Genomic DNA, 23,928 nt, shown 5'->3' with positions numbered 1-23,928 from the left:
AAGGGAAGCATGCAGGGAGTTGATATCATAAAGTGGGTGTGTTCAACAATCAATATTAATATTGATTCAGATTCATTGATCAGAATATTCTGATTGCATTTGGAGAGAAAAACAAGCTGTGAATATTCTTTGTAGCTGCTGTGGGTCAAAGCTGAAAGTGTGAATGCAAAGACTCTGCATAGAATCACTGATTATATCTCAGCTGCTTTTCCTTTCATTAACATCAGTGGTTTAGTAATTAAACAACAATATTGCAGGTATAGTCAAAATGACACTGAACAAATAGAATCACATTATGTGAACAAAACTGAAGTTTCGATGAAACTGATGAAATATTCATCTTTAGATAGATAGATATCTTTAGTTCATTTATTTATCTTGTTTTGTTTCACTGCTTTTATGACCTGAGCTACATCTGCTTCCTTCCTCTCTTAGTTTCTGACTCTGTCCATCTTTCTCTCTGTCTATCCATCTGGGACTCATCACCCACCAACACCAGGCCTGATGATAAAACTTCCAGATGACAGAAGCATATCAGAGGGCACAGAGTTTCCCAAGTGAAAACTAAATATCTTTGTTGAGTGGAGAGGAAGTGGTGAAAAAAAAGGTCTGGATTAGGTTATTTCATGTATGTGATGTATTATATGTTACCCCATGGGCTGCACCTTACAGAGTCTCCCTCATCCTTTTTATTTTCACTATAAATCTTGTGAAATGGTTCAATTCATGTGCAAAAACTCTGTGTCCAATGCACAGCCTCACAAACAGTTCAGCCAGGTTAGATTAGAGGGCTTTAGGGCTTTGAACGTACAGAGAACACAAGTCAACAATTTCCTCAATGTAAACACTGCATTTAATTGGATTATTTAAGCGGTTTCCACTAAACGCTTCTCCCTCCGTTTCCTTATTGAAACATAATTATTTCAAGAGCCGCATGTATCTCCTCAACATCTGCAAGTTGCAGTAGATTTGTTGAGTGTTTTTGCAACAATATAAAGACATGTCAAATCTATATAATGAGATTGAGAAACAACTTGCAGATTTGGTTCCTTGTACAGGCACCTCTTCCTTCCCTTCTTTATTGAGTATTATATCCGGGTTAAGCAACAAAAGTGTGTGGCTCAGGTGTTTCCTCTCAGGCTTCAGTGAAGGTGGGCAGGAAGCTGCCCCTATGGCTGCCTCATGACACATATGGTTTCCTTTAGACACATCCTTAATAAACTTCCTCCTTCAGTCCAACAGTGGCTACAGAGTCAGTGCTGGACTGTCAGCGTTATGATATAAAGACACTTTGATTTTTTTTTTTTTTTATGCGTTTCCAGCCGCTCAAACCATCTGATCCTTCAGCATGGATTCAAATATTTCCAGATGTTTTTCCTCTTTCTTTTCTCGAATATCTGAGAAATTATTTCAAGCTGCTGTGGGCGAATGGACGGTGGATCCTGGTTTGATCCCAGTTTGAATGAGGTTTGGTCTGTCCTGGGTTGCCTGAGGAGCTCACTCATTGGAGGAAATTGGATGGACAACGTAAGCGCTCCTCTTGAATGGGAATACAGCAGAGGGGAAAACACTCACAGAGAGAAAGCTGACAGGAGCAGCAGAGCCCTCACACACACACACACACACACAGAGTGGTTTTTTGATGCAGCCATATGAAGGACCCCATTAGCATTTCTTGAGTAAACGCATTTTCGTCATCAGGAGTTGTTTATTTTAATCAAAGGATTCGCGTCATTACGAGCCGCGCGCGCATTCCTTGACAGGATTTGCGCATCTCCAGACGCAAACAGTTGTTGGTTTTTTTTGCTCGCCACGAGAGCGATGTTTTAATTTTACTGCCCGCGAGACGAGCTTTCAGAGTCATGCACGAGCGGCTGCTGGCGGAGCGTTTCATCTGAGATTCAAAAAAAATGGAACAACAGCTCTCCAAACCGGAATGCAAAAACATGGATGCGTGTCTGAGGCGGCTGAAGCAAGAGCTGGTATGTTGTGTTTGATCTACATTTACAAATGTTTTATTTTATTATATAGGTATTATTACCTTCATTTATTCTAAATAAAATCGCTTTCATCTCAGGTTTCTGTGTCCCAGCAGACCTCTTATATTCCAGCATCCAGCTTTTGTGGGGGGCTGCATGTGTATTTTGAAAATCGCATTAATGTGTGTGGGCTTAAAGCTCTGAGCACACCAGAGGCATGTGTACATATCCTATCTGTCCACACATCTGGGACAGATGTTTTAGAGCTTAATGGGTTCAAGATAGCTTTTACTCTTCCCAAAAAGAGAACTGCTCTTAGTCAGATGCCCCGTATTAGAAGTAGTTGTACAACATTGAAAGTAGTTTAGTTTATTATTATCTTCAGGTGTTGCAATGGATCAATGATTCAAGCAGAAATGCTGGTTCATTCATTCATTCAAAACAATCACTGGATTAATAAATAAGGAAAATATCAATAGTTGTGGTCCTTTATTACCCTGTTGTGAGGTTTTACTGTCACAGAGAGGAGGGGGTGAAATTGGCAGAAACAGTGAGTTGCATCATATTATTATGATCTCAATGAATCTGTCAATCTTTCTCATCCAATGTGTTTATATCCCCTCTCCTCTAACAAACACATTTGTTTGACTTAGACAGTTTTAGAGTGCAATCTCGTACCCTTGGCTTTGAAATGTAAAAACAAAACATGTAAGCTGCACCCTCACACCCGAATCATTTGGCAGTGACACGCTGTAGACCTATTTTCAAAGGAGCCTTAACTGGCACAGATTTCATTTGGAATCATCTTCAAAGCAGGCAGATTCTTTTTTTTTTTTCCTATCAGGGCATGGCCCACAGAAAAGCCTCGCATGGTTGCGTCTTCTGCAACCTGATCTGCTCCGTGACTGCTTGATTCACCTCTCTGAACGAGCCACACGTCTGTGAAGTGGCACTTGAGATTTCAGAGGTAGTAGACGTGGCTGCCAGGAGGACATGTTGTGTTAAAGCTGCCATATCACTGTTTGGTAACATAATAGAAAAAGCGTTGTGCCACGCTGGGGATCAAACAGAAGAAACAGGGAGCAGATGCCGGTTAAAAAGCCTAGGCAGTCTCCCACTGCACGGGACCATGTGGGATGCAATCTGTTGTTCAGAAAATAAGAGGCGTGGATGCCAAGGTTGTCACTTTTCTTTGCACTGTGACAGATTTTCATCCAATGCTCATTGGAGAGTGTTAAACCCGCTCCATCTTCAAAAAACAGATCTCAAATATAATGAACAGACCTACAGCTGTGATGTTGCATATTCCTCATAATCACTTGCTACACTTAAAAACACTTTTGTTGTTTTTTTAATGAAATTTTGCCTGCTTACTTATTCAGAAATGCACATTTAACCCAAGATAATAATGAGGCAGATGAAGAATTTAACTTTTTTTGTTTTGCAGAATTCTATTAGTTTCCACCATTCTCTGTCCTGTATGAAAATCGTCCAGAAAGCTGTTGGTACTTGTTACAATTGTGCAATTAATCACAATCAATATCACGTTTCAACTAATTAATGAAGTGAATGTTATAATATCATAATAATGCAGCAATTACTGATTGATTTGGTGCACTTCATTTCCCATTCCACAAACAGCAATAATGAATACAGATGATGTTCATTGTAATGATTGCACAACATGAACATGTTTATTTATATTATGAAGTGTAACACTGTGCTCATCTGAGCTGTTTGCTGTAAGGGAGGAGTTGGGATTTTGAAACATATATCCCTCCAGATGATTAGATAGCATGGCACAACATTTTTCTATTATGTAATCAAAGTACAGAATAGGTCTGCAGGCGGACTTTTTTTCTCGTCAATCCCAGAATAATGCCACTTTTAAAAGTTGCTATTACATTAAATCAACATATATGTTGGTGCATAGATCTCATCTGTTTATATACATTTACTGTCTCTTTACTTTGCTGCCTTTTTACAATAAGTTGATGTCCTCATTCAGAAACACTTAAAGTGATAGCATCACTTTGTATGACATCAGACCTCTATGAAACAGAGATAAAAAGGTTTGAAACCAGTTTAGACCAATTGATTTTATACTCTTAAGTAATGGATGTACACTAGTTGCTGCCAGAAACACATGAGAAACTCCATCCCAAGACCAAAAAACTGCAGCATGCTTTCCAAATGTTTCACAACTTTCTCATGCAGGCTGGACCTCTAACGAGGAGATGAAACCTACAAATGGTCGCTTTAAAGGTTGGCCCTGTTAGTTTGCAATGCTTGTGACATTATATAAATGTGAGCATGACACTGAAAGCTAAAAGGAGTGAGAGTAAAATCATGTAATTTAACAACCGTGAACCCAATGCTGCACAGTAGACCACATGAAACTCAATGCACTGTAAGCTCTCAAAGAAGACAAGTGTCACACACGTGTGAACAGTGTCAAGGGTCGGGGGTGGGGGGAGATGGGTAGAGGGGTTCAGTCTGTGTGGGGTAGTGTCAGGTCACGCTTGAACAGTTGACCCTTCACCTGACTAGGTCTGGGGCTATTTCTCCTGACTGCTGACCACATCCAACACAGCAGGGAGGCTCAGACTCAAACCTGAGGCGGCAGATCAGTTTCAATTGAGGAATGTTTTATCATTTTTCACTACTGTCATTTGTGCTACTGCAAACAGGCCTTAAACATCCACATGAAACTTTGAAAAGCTCTGCAAAGCTCCATAGAAACAATGATATATTTTTAAGTCCACGCATGACTCATTATGCATATGGCAGAGAAAGAGTCATAAAAATGAAAAACCTTAGCCCTTCCTGCTTAGAGTGATAAAAAAACGCTGACATGCCTTTGAGTCATCGTGTCTAAATGTTGGGTTCACACCTGCTTAACACCAGAGTTTCAGACACTAAAGCATAACTCAAACCTGTTGATGTCATCTCTGTTGATGCTTCGTCTATATGCATCATACTTCTTTCATCCCCTACCACACCTGAGGCACATTTCAAACACAACTCTCATCTCCCAATTCAACACCAAAGCCTGAAAGTGTGAGGTCATGAAATCTGTGCCGAATATACTGAAAGCACAGTGTCTTTATAGTTGCGTGTTCTTTGTTACCTTTTGGGCGTGGGATCAGAAAACTGAACACAACACAAAGCAGTGTATAGTGGTTTAACTCTGAGCCTCGTTTGTGTTGTGCCTCCCTCACGGCTCCTATTCTCTGACAGGCCCTTCCTTCCCTTCGGCTAAAATTGGCCCTGCTCTTGGTGGCAGCTGTGTGGTTTTGCATGGATGATCATTGTGTTGGAGATGGAGCCACTAACCTTTTAAAAAGCCTGTTTATCATTGGGGGGGGGGGGGGGGGGGCACACATACAGTAACCTTCTTTACTATGGTTTATTGTCTGGAAATCACTGCTGAAGACAGTTAGGATTTATTATGTCAAGAGACAGTTAAGTTGTTAATTACGCTGCAGCTGCTGTAAGCACACATGTGACTCTGCTGGTCTAAGACGTCTACTCTGTCTTTACTAGACAAACATGTTTATTATTTCTCATGAGTTTTAATTCAATACTTTGCTTGTTGTGATTTCAAATGGCTATCTCAGGCTAAAAGCTATTGGATTTTTGGATTGTTCAGTGACTAAAGTGGAAGATGTGTTATGTAATGCATTAAACAGAAGTAATTGATTTTTTTGGGGAAACCTGGGGGCAGTGGAACAAACTGTAAACAGAGCACTAACTAACGATCACCCATTAAGTTGTTCAGAGGTTCCAGTTTTGGAAAAACCAACAAATGTGTCCAATATTGACTCTCGTTTTAGCTCTCTTTTGGTCTCCACCAACTCCTGAGAAATAATATGGCTAAATATTCAACTTCAATGTGCCCTTTTTTGTTGTGTTTAATGTTACACCAGCCTCCTAATAAAGAAATAATTGTATTAACTGAACCAGAAGCATTGTGGGCTGTAAAACAAAATAATTAGCTGGAAGTTACCAAAACGCTCTATCAAGCAGGAAACTGATTATTGAAGAAATTATTCTCTTTTGATATGAAGAACATTTTCACATTCCAAATAGTCATTTGATGCAATGTATCATATGACAATAATCCAAGTCCATATAAAACATGGACGTAGTCTCAGTGACATCAACTAATGGTTTCGGAAGAGGCGTTATGAAGCCCAACAATGGTGATTGTCATATTCTGATTGCTGAAACAAACTCTCTTCTGGCTAATCAAGAAGCAGGCATATAACTAGCATATTCCAAACAATATAAACAACACAAACAAGGCCAGTAACAGGATTTCACTTTTGTGAAGCCTAACCTCCTGACAAACAGCTAATGTGACAGCCTGTCAGTACAGTACTCTCACCACCGTACAGTTTTTATAAATGAAGAAATAGACTATAGGGAGTTAAGCTGTTTTGGAACCAGTTTTTTAATGTTTATTTCCGCTGTAATAATCTCCATTTTGATAGGGGACCACATAGGAATTCCTTGGTTTTTGCAGCCTGCCTCAAGTGGACACTAAAAGAACTGCAGTTTTTTGCAGTTCATATCTTCATTTGGCTTCATTTGTCAACACTGGAGGTTTCTAATTGTAATAATCAAAATGCAACCTTAAAGTTCATTAAATCCCATTGTATTTATAATCCAAAACACTATAATCCCCATTGAAACACCAGCACATTAAAAAGACATGTGCAGTTTATACATATAGACATATGAGCTTCATAATGTAATGCATTGGAGCATACAGAGGCCCATCTATTTTCATCTGAAGTGAGTGGTCAAATGCTCTTAAGAGGCACCAACAACCCACTCATCAAGAAGGCTTATAGCAAACATCCATTTTCATCAGGAAATACTTCTCTAGTTTCAAACTGTGTTTGATGTGAGACTAAGAGGAGGGAAAGGACCTGGACTCTGCAGAATTATCATCTCACTTGATGTCGCCACTGTGGGCTGAAGAACTGGACGTGCACTTTCACTGCCCACACACAAGGTGCTGACGTCAATAGCGGCATTACCAAGTAATCTAGCTAACGGTCATTGCTTCCAGTGCAGATTTTTTAGACAAGAAGACAGCAACATGGCTGCAAGACTGTCTCCAAATTTGATCTGCCAAAGATAATGACATGGATCCTCATCATCCTGCCCCCACAGCAGCTTTTATGATGGCAAACCAGGAAACAAGCTATTAAACCAACTCCTTCTCTAGAAAGATGATGGACCTTAAGTCAAAGAAACAGTGGTTATTATACTTCAAAAAGAGTCTGTTATAAAGGGAAGATTGGCCAAATTCTCCAGTTACATCTTTTTGTAGATTGTATTTTCTCTGCCAAGCTTTTGTGATTTCAGTCGCTGAGATCTGAGACAAAAATTGAGGTGAATGTAATGTCTCTTTCAGGGCTCTCAGCATTGAAGTATTTAAATATGCATGAGCAACATCCCTTTCCAGAAACAAGGTTCCCATTGCTGTGGATAATCCACAGAACTCCTTCATAAGAACTCTTTTTTTTTCAGTATAAAGTAACACCAATGAGAGGAGTATAGAGTAAAGTCTTTATATTATTCAAAAAGTATTCCAAAATTAATGACAAACACATCGTGCTTTTCAAAATGACCTACATAAGCATGTTTTGATGGGAAGCCCCTTTGGGCAGGAGTTCACATTGTTTGTCATTGTCTTTAAAACTCATACAAATCACTGAAACGACTTGTGACTTTTAACCCTTTTGGTTGGTTATATTTAGGCACCGACAGTAAATCATTGTGCTCAACACCATTAGACCCTGTTAGAAGAATTCTACCAGTTTATGAATACAACACTCTTTGTAGAGCCTTTTTCACATATGCACTCCGGATCATATCTAGATATTTACTGGAGGACTTCTCCGGAGATTCTCCCGACCTAGTCGTTCACATATGCTCCTCACAGCTAAAGGGTTAAAGATTCAGGAAGACATGTAATTGGTGAAAATAACCAATAAAACAAAACACATCTCAGATACAGGAATAACAGCCCCTCGTGTCCAAGTCTGACAGTATGTGATCAAACATTAATGAACCTGCCGCTTAACAGATTCCGAGGCTTAGAGATTTGTCATTTTCCTGTCATTTTTCAAGTGGTATGTGAAGGAGAAATCTGCAAGACAAAGCTCTTGAAAAATCTGACAAATCAATCAAAGTATATCTGCCCAACTTCGTCTAGCAAAAGGTGAGATCATATTTTCTTTCTAATTTGGGCAACTAGACCCTTTAAAGTCCTACTTTATGTTAGGCATTTTGTATAAGTAGAACATAGAGAAGAGCTTGCAAGCACTGATAATTAGGGTCAAGAAAATGTCTACACTCAAGGACCTATTTGTCATGACGTCATATAAAGAGGTATTTCTGTCCATTACTCTTTTATTGAACATTATTCACACTTCTCTCTCCCTCGTCTAAACTTGACCCTGAAGGCATTTGAGCCAAACAGAGTCGCCATATAAACTTTTGAGTCAAAGCAGCATTCATTGCTGTGAGCACAGTAATTTATCTCTTTCAGTGAATTCTCCACAGCTTTATTGCCCTCTTGGTTTTGACCTCGGGGCTGTCCACAGCGCTCTGTGGTGTGTCCTGCAGTTTCCGTCACAGAGACCCTCTCTGTATCTGACCCACACAGCCCACCATTCATTTTTAATTAGGGTTGGACGTGGAGGGAGGGTGGAGTACACAAACTACTGCTGCTGCTGGCTTGCTACTTCTAAACAGGAAGACCTTTCGGGCCTGATAACCTTGGCCTGGTTGTTTCCTCCGCCTTCAGCCAATAACAAATAAAACAACAACAGTGAAAGGGCTGTGATTCTGAGCCAGAATCAAGCTGAGGTTTGTTTTCGGTTTCTCCTTTGTGTGCGTTACTTCCTATTTCTCACCTAATAGTGCAATGAATGTATGTCAGTGAACACAACATGCACACACACGTACACGTCGTAAATAAGACAGTGACTTCATTCAAGCGAGACATGTCTGGGCATGTGTGAGCGTAGTGTGTTTACACTGATTTATTTTCCCTCCATAACTGAAGGAGGTAATATCAAGGCTGCCATGAAGGTAGGGAGGAACACCGATTTATTTATTCTTTGTCGTATATAATTCACTAGCTTGTATACTAAATGGTCAATTAATGCATTTTAACTGTAGATGGATTTCAAGGTGAGACTATGAATTGGAGAATCAGCAATCTGTTGTCCAGCACTTTTTAATAAGCCTTTATTCAACATTAATTCAAGTCTGCCAGCCATTGTTCTTAAACTTTGAAGCATTCAGTCTTTAATTGGCAATTATATCTGGTTGGCTGGCATCTCTGCAGCCACAGAAGAAGAAGAAGAAGAAGAAGTGGGGGACAAAGAGGGGGGAATCTGGACAGTCCCCGTTGGTCTTTCTTTCATTCATTCAGCAGATTTTCACTTGGCTTAGTTTTTAAAGTGATCTTTTTATAGAAATGCACGCTTGATGGATTAAATGGATGAAATAGTCTGGAGGGCTTTAATTCAAAAAGAAGATTTAACTAAACTTCTAAAGACTGGGTTAATGATGCCAGTGTTTCTGGGCAGTACAGCAATTCCCTGCAGCCCAAATTTCATCCCAGTTGTCTTATTAAATTAGATTATACCGACCTTTTTTTCCCATCTCTCTCTCTCTTTCTTTTTTTGTACGGGTAAGACCTTAAGGTGCTTGAGTCGGTTGTGTCAGGTCAGCGTCCTGCGTGTCTTCTTTGCCCCTACTAGGCCCAGAGTGATTCACACATTGTTAAAATAAGACATCTCAGGATGAATAACATTTCTGAACTACAACATGCTGCAGGATATTACTGTAAAGTCACTTTAAGCATCCTGAATGAAAGCTGAAAAGGCTGACATATTTGGGCCACAAAGTTCAGCTTGAAATGGCAGTGCTGTAGCGCCTAGAGTAGGTTGGCATGGTAAAGGTGGAATAATGGGCTTCAGTTTACGTCTGTTCCTCTGTTTTTTTCTCCCAAAGGCACAATATGAATTATTTATGTGTCCTTAGAATAGAAATACCGGTAAACAACTCAGTGTGTTTTAAATAACCAGTGGGAATGCCTGTGTGTTCAGGGGGGATAATGGGAAAGTTGCATGAGAGAGTTGAATTAGGGTGTTTTTGGTGAGCATGTGCAAACAGGTGTGGCACTTTCAGACTGAATTAGAGTAGACTGCTTTGGGGATAATATTTCAAAAACAGATTTAATGCATGTGAGTGGTCCAGGTTTCAGCAGAAACTCAGAGTGTGGTAATCCTTTAGTCTGATCCCTGCATAAACTTACTAAAGCCACATGTCTGCCTCTGAAGACGTAACAACAATATGAAAATCTGCACATTATCTCGTCTTCAGACTATTTGACCTTTGATGTGGAGGAAAGATAACGTAATTATGCGCTCTTTTCCAGTCGCTCCTGGGACACGGGGGAATTACAACTAATGAAGTCAGCCATATGTGGAGTGCACAAAAGACAAGAGACAACCTGATTGTGCTAATTACTACCTTCACTGACTAATTCAGCGAGCCAACGGGAGGCTCATAGGCTTTTGTTCCCAGCATGTGCATTGATAGGCTTATTATCTGATCTTAGAGGATATTCACGCCCCTGTGCACCTACTCAGCCATATGTTAGAGACGAGTAGAGTAGCCCAGAGGTTAAATGTTAATGGTGTACGGTATTGGATAAGTGTCAAGGTACAGACCATGTGAAATGGACAGTGCTTACACATTATAGTCCTCAAATGATTGCACAGTAAATAGAACATTAATCAGCAACACTTCTAAAGATCAATTAAGTCATTTATCAAAGAGGAATGGAACATTTTCAGGTGCGAGCTGCTTGAATTTAATTTTTTTCTGTGCTTGATTTTACTTCTTTTTTTTTTTTTTAAATAGAAAAGCTTTTATTTTAGTATAAGAATGTACTTCAACATTTAAATTCATTTCATACACAAAAGTGCTGCTGTTCATAGATGTGAGTAAAGACTAAGAGTCTACAGCATGTGTTCTTGCAGCTCTGAGATGTACTTCACACAGCAAAAGCTTAATGCTAACATCTGCACGCCATCATTCTCAAAATGACATTGCCAACTTGCTGACTTAAGGCACGTTTAGCTTTTGCCATGAATTACATCTTAGCTTGTTGTGTTGACATTTAAACATTTGCTTATAAACCCTTAATAGTATGACTAAGGCTTTAAGTACTGTTGATTAACTAAAGTAATGGATTAAATAAAAGCTTGAAATTGACCCAATAATAGCGCTAAATTAAAAGTAAATAGGATCACCAAAGCAGTATTGATCCTCTGGGGACAATGAATGTTGGTACATAATATCATGGCAATCCGATCAATAGTTGTTTTTATATTAATTTACCAAAAACCCTAGCTGTTAACCCCATGCGGTGTTTGAGGCAAACTCTGGAGATCAACAGAGTCAGTTCATTGAAGCCTCAGAGGACAACAAATGTTAGTTGTTGACATAATCTGGACTGAGTTGACATTAGCTTTATAGAGCCAAATAAAAGTCTAAATTTCACCTTAGAATTATACATTAGAGAGATCTGAATATTTGCCTATTTTATGTAGCTATACACCTTTAAACTTACAGTAAATGTAGCGCCAGAACGTTTTTTATTTATAACAGTTGTCGGGTTTCCCAGAAAAATCCCACATTCTGCAACCTTTCCGTCTCTCACGGTGCTTATAGGTAGCTTTGTTTATGATGTTGTCAGTTGCCCTGCACGGCTACTTTTCCCACAAAACAATCACTGCTCCCTCAAGATTAAGTAGCACAGCCTGGTGTAATGTACCTCCGACAACTCCCCCTCCCTTCTCTATTCTATAACCCCCCTCATGTGTTCTTATGGTGTCATCTATAATTAAATCCATCAACAGTTTTCTCTTGGACATCTAAACATATGTCGAGGGATTCCCTCCCCTCTTTCCATCCCTGATCATCCGGCTGACTCTCAGCATCCCTCTCACTCGCTGTTTCCCCTTCTTGCTCCTCTCATTGTCAGTCTGTTTCCGCTTGAGTGACCCCACCCTCCCCCTCTACTGTTTGGGGGTTATGGTCTAGACGGAAAGCGCTGATTGGTTTTCACACCCAGCTGTGAACCCCCATTGGAGGGAGATACATATAGAGGCCGTCAGACTGAACAGTTTGAAAGGTGAGAGACAGTGACAGGCTGGCAGAGGTGCAGAGTAACAACGAGACAGACAGTGATATCTATACCTCTATTTTGGGGAAGTTTATAGAAGGTAAGATGCAGGTTTTCATTTCTGAGATTCATGAAATTTGTTTTAAAGTATGAGCTGTGAGTTCTGCAAGTTCTCGTTTTACATTATCAGGAGTTGTTTCATTTAAAGATAGTTTGTTTTTGTAAAAGAGGCCTGTTTTATTTTCAATACTCCATTAATTATTAACTGACAGTTGTCTCTTGTTGTGTTTTAGCTGACACATCTAGATAATATGCTTGTTGATCAGGGCTGTCTGTTGGAGGTGTGCTTTCAGAGTTTCTAGCCAAAATTCTCACACACTCGCACGTTTTCCAAAATTCCTTGCATGCTGCTTCTTGTCTTCCCATTGACTTTCAAGAAAAGAGGTTGACTCATCGTGCAGTGTCTACCTTTACAAATGTGAGCGAATTGACAAACCTTAACCTGTCATTATATTCAAAGAATGATTAAAAGTCTGGCTCAAGGTGTGAAAGGATTTAAGCCTACAAGGTAAGACACACGTCACGCTGCTGCCTCTGGGCTTCCTGTCTGGCTTTGAGAGAAGGTGGTTGGTCCAGATCACATGACACAGGCTCTTAAAAAGATGAGAGCAGAAACGAGACAGTGTAGAAGGCGAGATAAAAGCTGAGTGCATGATTACTGCTGTGCCGAGGGAAGTAAGAATGAAGACAAAGAGCTTGATGGAGAAGATTATGGACGAATGGAGGGTAAAATAAAAACTGAGATAAAAAGACTAAGAGACTGAGATAAAGTAGGAGAGTGAGCCTGTTTTACAGCTGTCATATGTTGGATCCTTTCTCGTACGCATGCCATATGGACCCTGGCCTGTCATCCAAAACTGGGTCACATGACCCATAATTAAACAAGGTCCTTGAAAGCAGCTTGAGGTTCACAAGAGAAGAGTCTAACTGACACAGTCAGACAAAAGCAGGAATGATACCAGGCTTTTTATTCATATATACACATGTATATAATTCTTTGGACTCTCCCAGCTTTAGAGGTTTGATTGGATTATTGCTGCTATAAAGATTATTGATTATCAAAATTGTGGAAATGTGTCTTTGATGGATGATGGATAGGTCTTGCAGGTGCCTGATGAGTGAAATGATTGGGTTAATGAGCTATACAAGGGACTTAAGCTGTAGTTCTTAACTGGAAATTTTGAATCAAAGTCCATCACCATAATCATTTTGCTCTGTCTCCTTGCAGGTGTCTATGAAAGAAGCCGGAGATGGCCTCCATGCTCAGATGAATTCAATGATGGGAGCCCTTCAGGAACTCAAGCTCCTTCAAGTTCAGACAGCGCTAGAAAGCCTTGATATTTCCGGCCGGCCCATTAACCGTGGAATCCCACATTCTGCTCCACCAGCTCAAGCATCAGCTACAGCAGTTTTAACCTCAGAAAAGGATCGCAGCCAAACCATGCCCGAGGTACGCAGTCCGAGTCCAATGCAAAGTCCAAGGCCATCTTTGGAGAGCAGAAACACATTTAGCAGAGATGAGAGGAATTTGTCACGAAACAGAAGCAGCATGGGTACCTCATCTTCCTCAGCATCCAGCCTTGAGAGTGAGAGCGAGACAAGTGAAAGAAGTGCAAGAAGCGGAAATGACCTTGACTCTATTCCCAAAAGATGGTCAGGTTACACTGCCCCGCAGGTGGATTTTTATGGACCAATGGTGGGGAACCCTCCACCAGAACTGTACCCTCAACCACAGGCTCCCCGGCGTGCACAGGCGGTGGACCTGCCTGGGATACTGTACAGCCTCTCCAGAGAGGGCCCTTCATTAGACAGTGACTACTCCCAAGATAGCACAGATGACGGGAGCGACTGGACGTCTTCGCTCATGAGCCGCAGCCGCAACCGTCAGCCCTTAGTACTAGGGGACAATGTCTTTGCCGACCTTGTGGGCAACTGGCTCGACTTGCCTGAGGTGGAGAGGGAAGACATCAAGGAGGAGGAGAGGAGGAAGACGAGAGAGGAGAGGACAATGGATGGAGGGGCAGACAGACCAGACACCCCAGCTCACCCTCTTCGCAACAGTCGCTCACAGGAGATCTGCAAGAAGTTCTCGTTAACCACAAATATCTTCAAGAAGTTCTTGCGCAGCGTCCGGCCTGACAGGGACAAGCTGCTAAAGGAAAGGCCTGGCTGGATGGCTCCTGAGTTGTCTGAGGGCGACATTGTCAAGAGGCCAAAGAAACTGGTTCCAAAGAGTTCCAAAGGCAGTTTTTACCTGCCATTCTGGGCAAACGGACAGCAGGGAAAAGGCAAGATGTGTCCGCATCTGACTGAAACAGAGAGGAACCACCACCAACACCACTTCCCCCATGTCCACCAACAGCCATTTGGTGGGATTTATTTAGACCGGAGACAGCCAGAGGCTGGTCTGGAGAAAATGCAGCCCTTGTTTGACTACAACACAGCTGTGTGGGTCTGACAGTGGGTCCAACAGACTGCCAGTGATGCCAGGCTGAGTGAGTGGCAGGTGCAAGGGGATTTTGGCTGTGCTGGAGTGGGGGATGAATGAAATGAACGAGAGGCTTTGACACAGTTATCTTCCAAAAATGAACCAATGAACTTCGCGCCCCCAGCAAAATTATCAGGGCATCATTTTGTCAGACAATCCAAAAAACCTAAACCTCGTTTGCTGTGCATGTATTTGAGTGAGTGCTGGAGAGTGTCTGAGACAGAGTTGGGTAGAAGCATTTTTGAGGACCTATACTACAAGTTTTGTATTATTCAAATTCCATCTTATGTGTGCATGTATGGCTGCTTCTTTGGATGTCTTTAAGACGGTACTTTGAAATGATTCTCAGAATGTCACCATCACCATCAGATCTTTAAAAAACAACCACAGACTTTTTCACTTCCAAACTACCAGACATACTCTTGTGTATCTCACTTCTTTGCATCTGTGAATGAAAACACCAACATTTTGGATTGCATGGTTACTGTTTTTATAAGTGATTCTAAAAGCAGCTGTTACTGAACGCACTGCCACTAAACACAGCTATAAGCTTCCTTTTGTTTCAAACAGGCCTTGGCGCCTTGGAAAATCAGGTTTAACTAAATCTGTCGGTTTCATTCACCTTTCTCAGGGAATGAATGTATCACAGGAGTAAACTATGAGACACTTCCTCAATTATATGGGTTTCAATACATTTCAAATAAGTCTTGCCTCATCTCATCTTAACAGCAATACAGTGCATGACCAGTTCAAAGATTGCACATCAAACGGCAAACAGCAATTTTTTTGCAAGCTGTTCTGTTGGAAATACTCGTTTTTCTTCCCTGCCATGCAGATAGGGCACATGTTGAGTAAACTGCCAGTCCTCCTGGCTTGTTACGCAGATTGGGGAGGAGGTAAAGATGCCACAGCCAATGCTGACTGACTGACTGCCATCTGGTAACCGGTCGTTATGTAAAGCTTGGTTTTCGGACTCAAAAAATATTCAAAAAACTGGCTCGTTTAATCCCAAAGCTGCAAGGATTATGATGATGGTGTTACATACTGTATATAGACACACAGGTGAATACATAACAGGGCTGTGACAGTGATGAAACAGATGAGGTAAAGACCTGTAGTCTCTATCAGACAGGATCAAGATTAATGTACAGAACATTGTACATATCTGTCATTGACGTCACAGCAGCAATAACACACATTTACTGTAATATCTCATTGCATGGTTTTCATTATTCCGCCCAGATAACTATGTCACAGTAATATTGCAGTTCTTACCATGACATAATGACAATGCTATGCTTGTATTAAAACCCCAAACTGATGAGTTTATCTCAGACTTACGGTATCTTTTCTCTTGTTTCATAATGTATAATGTCAGTATTATTCATTTCAAGCAGCATTAAGACAGTTTAAAACTAAACTTAAGCTTCCTTCAGAAATGTATATAATAATTCCCTCAGGATTACAAACAATACTGCCGGCAACGACTCAATAGAGTTTGATCTCATAGAGGACCACTGATACGCAGAGACAATCTAATACAACAACTTCTTATAATTAAAAAACTGTTAATTTCACTCACTTTTAAAAGAGATCCCAGACCAATCAATTCAGCCAGCAGGGATTAGGCCTTAGGTCTTTTGAGTGTCTTGGCCAGTTGATCCATATGGTGTTGTCTCAGTATTCAGGTCAATACATACTACACATTCAGAGGGTCCAACACACACACACACACACACACACAGTGTCCACTGAGGTGGCCGTGCCATGACGCACAGTATGAGATGTCATATCACACAATATGTGTATGTAGATGTTACAATTATTTCCTCCTATTTACAGTTGTCCAAGTGTTATTTTCAGCACTGTTGTTGATATTTTTCATCAGGGTTCTGCGAACCTTCAGTAGTGATTCTGTGTCATGTGAACTGTAACACTGTCACTGACTCTTTGTAAATTAAAGATGTTTTCAGAATGAAATGTTTCTCTGTGTCTTCACTTTGTGAATTAAAGCTGAGTGTGTTACTTTGTTGCTGTGTGGAGCAGTTAACACTTGTAGTCCATCCAGACAGACATCCCAGTATGGCTTTTATAGAGGGCTGAAAACAGAACAGTCGAGTGACCATCAGAAGTAACTACTCCCATTCATACACATGCATACGCTGCTGACGAAGCAGCGGGAGAAATTTGGGGTTCAGTGCGTTGCCCGAGGACACATCAGACATGTTTCTGCAGGAGCTGGGGATCGAACCCCCAACCCTCTACCAACTGAGACACAGCCGGTCCCTGTTTACATTAAAATATATGTCATAAAACCACATTGTTGTAATTTAATTTTGAAAGAGAAAAATGTTAATCTGAGATACAGGCGTTCTCACATGACTGCATCTTCTGGACGGTGCCATGGTGTAGTGCTGAACTTCTGCATTTTCAGCCTGATAGTGTAAGCAAGTGCTGATGTAGTAATCTCATTTTACTCTCAGCTACAGTGACTTTTCCAAAAATGTGAAATATTCCTCTAAAGCTTTTTGGTGCACCATATTATAACAAGATATTCATGATCAAAAAGGGATGCAGGGTAAGGAGGACAATCAATACACATTGCTACTACATTCCCTATAAGAAACACATTGCACTGTTAAAACAAATGTAATCTTTATACATTTATAATCCAGCATCCAAAATAAAAAAAATAAATTCCAAAGATAGAAAGAAAAATATCAGCCTGCTTATGCCCTCCGCTTAAGCTCTCAAAGTGATTTGTTTCCGCTCTGCGTCCTGACCACAGTAAAGTGCTGCTGCATGATGAACACGTCACTCCCTGCCTGCCTGTGCGTCAACTGTGCACTAAATTGATTCTAAATCTGTACAACTACTACATCAGTGTCATCAATAAATAAACAAGAACTCTGCAGCCCTTTAGTTCAGCACAGGCTCCTCATGACACTCAATCCCTGAGATGCTTTTTATGAGAAACACATCCAACCACATCAATCAGCTCATCTCTCTGTCCCCGAGCGCTCTGACCGACAAAAGAAAGTAATACCTTCTGCAGCCAGTCCTGCTGTGGCTCTCTAAGACATACCTGCACTACACTGTAAAAAAAAAAAATACCTCTCTGATCTTATCATGCCGTGATTTTTACAAATCATCAGATAATTAAAGCAGCAAAACACCAGATCTGTGTTGCCTGTCATTATTGTAAACATGAAACCTGTGTTTTGGCAAATGTTCTGAAGATGTCACGTGTTAGTGCAACATGTCAAATCATAATTGCATTACATCATTTTATCCTGTGATTGTAAGTCAGAGACAAAAGGGCCCCTCTGTTCTGTGTGAAGTCATCCGAGACATACTCAGTCACAGACGTACATAAATAAATGAACTTGAAATAAGCCGGACCTGCCAAAAATAAAACAAGAAACTTCCTTATTACACGATGCAGCGTCTGCAGGAACAGGTGTGACTGGAACATCAATAAAATGAATTTACATTTTTTACACAGACCACGACTTTTATGATTGAACAAAACAAGCAATGAGAAGATGTTTACCAGAGGTCTGTGCTTTCATGTCTTTCATTTTATATCATTTCAGAAGACGTAATCACAACCATTTCTCTAAAAGAAACACGTTAAAAATGTTTTTTTTAGCTGCAGCCCAAATTCACAAATGAAAGGCACCAACCTGCCTCCTTTGTAAAAGTGCATCTTTTGAAAGCTAAAGAGTTCTGTGTAATATTTTCCACACAGTAATGCATCATTAATCTGCTGCCAAAAGTGCTCTGATCAATATTCCCTCAGTTTAAGCGCCATCTCACAGGAACACATTAAAACTTTACATAACACTCTGCCAACGGGTCAGTGAGCATTCCAGATTAAAAACGACAGCGGGTTCATTTAGAGGCACTAAGAATAATCTGTGTGTATGTGTGAGCAACAACAGCTGCAACTGTAGTCCCTTCTCTTCTGGCTCAGTTTCCCCAGGGATCCCAACAGGCCGACCACTGACTGTCCCACCACCACCAGCACCTCCCCCCACTTCCTCCCCCCCCCCCCCTTCCTCCTCTCCCTCACTCCCCTCCTTCCTAGTCCCAGTTAGTCAGCTGTCGCTCTCTCACAGCCTCACAGATCTACTCTCTCCCCAAATCTGGGGCACGCAATCCATGAGTGCAGCAAAGTTGCACAACTTTACTGTCCGAGAGTCTGCAGAGCTGAGTCACACGCACACAAAGAGCAGGTCAGGTTTCTGAGCGGCAGTCAAATGTGATATATCGCCTGAACATAATGATGGGATGTATGTTATGGCCATGTAAAAAAAATTGGATCATCATTAGAATATGGATTGCAGAGAATGCATTGATGTATGTGCATGCTTGTTTCTGTGACCCCTCTGGATCTGACTGCTGGCTAATTTCCTGCTAACGCTTGTCTTTCAATAAGTCCTCAGCTGTGGAGCCACTCAGCTCTAACCCGGCCCTCAGGAATGCGCTCACGTTTCACTTTTTATAATCGTCAGCAACTGAACGTCCAGAATCGTCGCTCAGTGCGGCTTTCTGTGAGGAGTTCCCACAAGAAACACGAGACGCTCTCTCACATGCTAAAGCCAGCAAAACCGTGGGTCATATGTAGTAGCACATAAACACCCCCACTTTTTTGGAAATGAGAGACTACATCTTAAAGCCACAAAGCGGTGACAGATTTGGCAGAGAGATAAATGCAAGAGTTAAATCTAGGGCGCATTATTTGGGATTTAACATCTGGCCGCTTTACAGTGCAATGCTCATCATACAAGATAAGTCTCACACTCTCTACTTGTGCTAATGCATGCAAAGTGGAATTGCAGACATGAAAGGAGGTTGCATTAAACATTATTAACCGGGGCCGTATGAGGTGAGATGTGCACGGCTTTACACAAAAAGATTCATGAATAACACTTCAAAAAATGTTTACTGCATTAGCATATATGCTCATAATTATTTTTTGCATGCAGAGTTAAAATTCAAGCTTGAATGTAAGTTATGGGAGTGAAGTATACGCATCAGATAAAGTAAAGAGTTTGAATTTGTAGATTGATGAGGACTTGAAACTAAAGGTACAGCATTACATGTTATAAAGAACATGATGTGAATGTGTAATTCCTCATTTTAATTATCAATTAGAAACTATTTAAAGCGTTAATACCAACAGAAACATTAAATAGGTCAACATCATCTGAAGAGCTGCATCAACACTGATTTCTTTTTCCTTTTTCTTCATTGACCTGCTTTTATACACCAATATCTGCATATAAAGAAAATGTATTGAAATGATCCATGGATGTAGTAGTCCCTCAACTCCAACTTCATTCTCATGTCTCCAGTTGCTCATTTTGACAACGCTTGCTTTTCCTAAAGACCTAAAGAATAGGCCCTTCTCAGAAAGGTTAAATTATGGTTTCAAAAATTGCACATTTTCAAAGTCCAGCAATTCAAATGTGCTGATTTGACATTTCTCTTTGTGACGTGAAACAGAACATGTTCATGTTGGTTAAATAAAACTATGCTACATGTCATCTCTAAAACCAACCCCAGCACCCCAGAATAAAAAGTAATTCAATCATTTCTGAAAGTTCTTTAATGAAGAGTAGACATTATTTGATCATAAAATACAATAGGGTACAACAAGATCAGATCCGGTGCAATGAAATACGAAACACTCTGTTGTCCCTTTAGGACAATGTCTTGGGCTTCAGTGCTGCACACATATACAGTAGGTGGAGGCCACCATAGAATCAATAAATAACAACCACAGAAACAGACAACGATCCACATGTTAGCAGAGAACGTATGAAAGCTGCAAAGATATTTTGCACATTATCATATTACAAAAAGAATCGCATTTAAACACACACAAAAAAAACAACACCCCGACACTTTCCCACGACTCAGCAGTCTTAAGAACGTTTATTGGATATTGAAAGCAATCAAAAAGAGATTTTACCAACTTGTTAGTTTTAATAAATTACAAACAAAGTTTTTCTTTTTTTTGATAATGTATTAAAAGGAGGTATTCACACATCCAACTATCTCATGAAGTAGGTTCACAGGACATCAAACTATCACATTGACAATCATCCTGCACAATACTCTTACTCTGCATCAACAATTTATTAGAAAAAAATCACAGCGTTTCGTTCCCTCTGAACCTTTGTCAAGTGTACAAAATGTTAATTATCTCTCTAGTAGATCGGTACTATAGTAGATCTACAGAATGTCTTGCCAGGCTGCCGTTAGTGAAAGAAAAAGGCACATGATGTTGATGTGATGAAAAACGCACAGAAGCAGGAAAAGTTTCTGAACACAGAACAGAAGTTTGCAGAAGAATCCCCTCAGCGCTGAATGTTCCAACCTGACAGAACACAGCAGAAACTTCTTGTTCCGCCTGCAACGTGAAGCTCCCTGCAGACCACCCTCCTCTGAAGATGTGATTGATGCCACAAGGTCCTTTGGCAGGTGAACCCGACACACAAGAATGTTTCCACGCTTTGATCTTCACTCTGCCTGCCGGTCTTTTGTGAATCTGAGGAATGCGACGTGTATTTGTACAAATGTAGTCTGACGTTGCTGCAGCTCCACCACAGACAAGCAGAAGTGCTGTGGGTGCTGTTGTTTCAGGGTGCCGTCTGCTCTCTGACTCCTGTGGTGTGGTCTTCATGGGGGGTGGAATCAGACATAGAGATGGTTTGATCATGCTGCTGAGTCTGTAGTCAGGATTTACTCCAGAGATGAAGCAGTAAGTCGATCCCCCCCCCCCCAAGTCTGTTAACGGTGAATTAATTGACAGAAATCTGACAGATGTGCTCATCGTTTGAGTAATAAATTAAGAAATAATGACAATTACTGATCACATCCTGTCCAATGGGGGGCTTTTTTTCCTGCACGTCTCTGTTTTATATCATTGTTCAGTTATCACTTTGCGTTTGGACGACTGGTCGGTCAAAACAAGCAATCAGCGGACATGACAGTTAATCATCATTTCATTGTTATAACAATATGAGAGGTCACATTAAACACGTCACAGAACATTTATTGCAATGAATGAAGCTCTGGTATAGCCATCATCTACCTTTAGAGTAATGGTGCAAGTTTAGTGGTTTTTGGATTTATTCTGGACTCATACTGATAGCAAATAGAAACGCTTCTCTTGTCTTCTGACTATTCAAAGCGCTTTTACACCGCAGTTCACACCTACACATTCACACCCATTCACACACTGATGGCCGAGGATACTATGTAGTGACCATCAGAAGTAACTGATCCCACTCATACACATTGAGTTTACCTTTGTATGAAATGTGCTATACAAATAAAATTGAATTGAATTGAACTGAATTGATACAGCCCGCCGAAGCAGTAGGAGCAATTTGAGGTTAAGTGTCTTGCCCAAGCACATATCGGACATGTTGCTGCTGGCACTGGGGATCGAACCCCCAACCTTCTGGTTGAGAGACTGACTGTCCTTGTGAGCAAAATAAATTCTGCTGTAACAAAAATTAAAAGGCTGATCAGCTGTTTCTCCTGCTGTATTCTGATCCACACTCCAATCCCCAACCAGTCCTAAAACAAGTTCAACTTATCCAATGTACGTTTTGGTTCTTTGTCTTCACTAACCCTGACTAAAGCAATTATGTAAAGCAGTCACATGATGCTGGTTATCAACTGAGCAAGTCAACCCAATGTCTCCATGAGCGTGTTCATATGATGGAGATAGTGTTTGCAACGCATGACCAAGTACCTTACCAAACTAAAACGAAACAAATAAAATCATTGGCAACATTTTAAATTCATAGATTTGATATGTCTTCTGTAATATTGGATTAAACATATTTGGATTTTTGCCAGTTGTTGGGATAGTTCAATTGATTTGAATCAAAATCATGATGGCCAATAATGGACACAATCCTTATTTGCAGCCCTATAAATAAAGAAAACCATCATCTCACATTCACAATAGATGTGGAAACAATGAGAGAAAATACAGCGACTAATTTGTGTCTGTTTATTCTCTTTTCTGTCACCACAGGCAGCGTGAAAGCCTGCTGCTTCCCACACTGACAACATCACAACATATCATTAAGAGCTGTTCCCATCCAGCGATAATTTAGGAGATCATCTCATCTCTGCGGCTCCAGATCCGAGCGCCTGCAGAGCCACAGCATGCAGCCATTTTACCCCTTCTCTCTTCGGGAGCGTCAGATCGTTCGTCATCATTAAACAGGAGCTGGTTTCCTCCTCCTGGCCGTTGCCGCCGACACCAACATGACCAACATGCACTTAGATCAGAGGTGACCCCTGCTAATGGCTCAGCAGCCATCGTTTAAACTTCACCTCCCCCTTCACAACAAAAGCATCAATTTTCATGAAGCCCGTCCAATCCTCTTCAATTCTGCCAAAGCCTTCAAACAGTAAATAATTGAGCCTTGTACTGAGCCGGTCTTATCGCTGTAGGGTGTCGCTCTCATGAAGTGGCTGGCTATACACCACACACATACACACGCACACACACATTCATGCGCACACACACACATACACACATTCCCATTCCCTCCATCCTTTGCTCTATTAATTTATCCCTCTAGTTCTGTCATTCCTCCACATCAGACACACACACATTGCCACAGGGGGTCTGCCTCTTCCCTGCTTTCATTAAATCATAAACTGTAGGCCAATGGGAGCTCTTCGTCATCATTAATCCAGATTAAACACAAATCTCCAGTCCTGACTCACACCCACAGACATTTACTTAACGCAGCTGCCTGTTACTCAACAAAACTCATTATTTACATACATCTTGTGTGTCAGAAGTTTTAAAAAAAGTAGTTTCTTTCAACAACATGAAATCTGTTTTTCCTCAACTATTTGGCCCCGAGTTGATCGCTGCTATCTGACATTTGAAACATCGTCTCCAAACCAAACTAACCAGAGCGTCCATTCTGTCTCCCCACGTTTTCCTCCGCGTCTGTCCTAATGCCAGAGGAGATTTTTTAAAGACAGGAATGTATATTGTGGGTGAGTGCTCTTCAAGTTAATGCATCTCCTGGCTGAATTTAAATGCTGGAGAGGAAGAATCAGCGCTGTTTCCAAGTGTGGAACTACTCACACAAATGTTCACTATTAAGCTGCAAGCTAAGGGTAAA

The 23,928-nt window shown here is 40.8% G+C and overlaps 1 protein-coding gene across 2 annotated transcripts; it reads left to right on the top strand.

Annotated features, from left to right (window-relative positions):
- Positions 1-1,325: 1,325 nt before the first annotated feature.
- On the top strand, positions 1,326-16,732 carry inka2 (inka box actin regulator 2). Of its 2 annotated transcripts, none has more exons than XM_061043278.1 (2): positions 1,326-1,982; positions 13,493-16,732. In XM_061043278.1, the coding sequence occupies exons 1-2, from the start codon at positions 1,911-1,913 to the stop codon at positions 14,720-14,722; spliced, it is 1,302 nt and encodes a 433-aa protein (XP_060899261.1). In that variant the 5' UTR covers positions 1,326-1,910; the 3' UTR covers positions 14,723-16,732. The 2 variants fall into 2 exon arrangements, with proteins under 2 accessions (XP_060899261.1, XP_060899263.1); XM_061043280.1 differs by lacking the exon at positions 1,326-1,982 and adding an exon at positions 12,209-12,304.
- The last annotated feature ends 7,196 nt before the right edge of the window (positions 16,733-23,928 follow it).

The sequence above is a fragment of the Labrus mixtus genome, chromosome 7 (assembly GCF_963584025.1).
Source record: "Labrus mixtus chromosome 7, fLabMix1.1, whole genome shotgun sequence".
NCBI classification, from domain to species: Eukaryota; Metazoa; Chordata; class Actinopteri; order Labriformes; family Labridae; genus Labrus; species Labrus mixtus.
The sequence above is the reverse complement of the archived record's forward strand: the minus strand, read 5'-3'. Positions and strand labels throughout refer to the sequence as shown.

Bases quoted from the DNA above. Each gene is read 5' to 3' on its own strand.
- inka2 (XM_061043278.1), top strand. From the start codon at position 1,911: ATGGAACAACAGCTCTCCAAACCGGAATGCAAAAACATGGATGCGTGT. The intron at 1,983-13,492 runs GTATGTTGTGTT...GTCTCCTTGCAG, and splicing joins GGCGGCTGAAGCAAGAGCTG to GTGTCTATGAAAGAAGCCGG.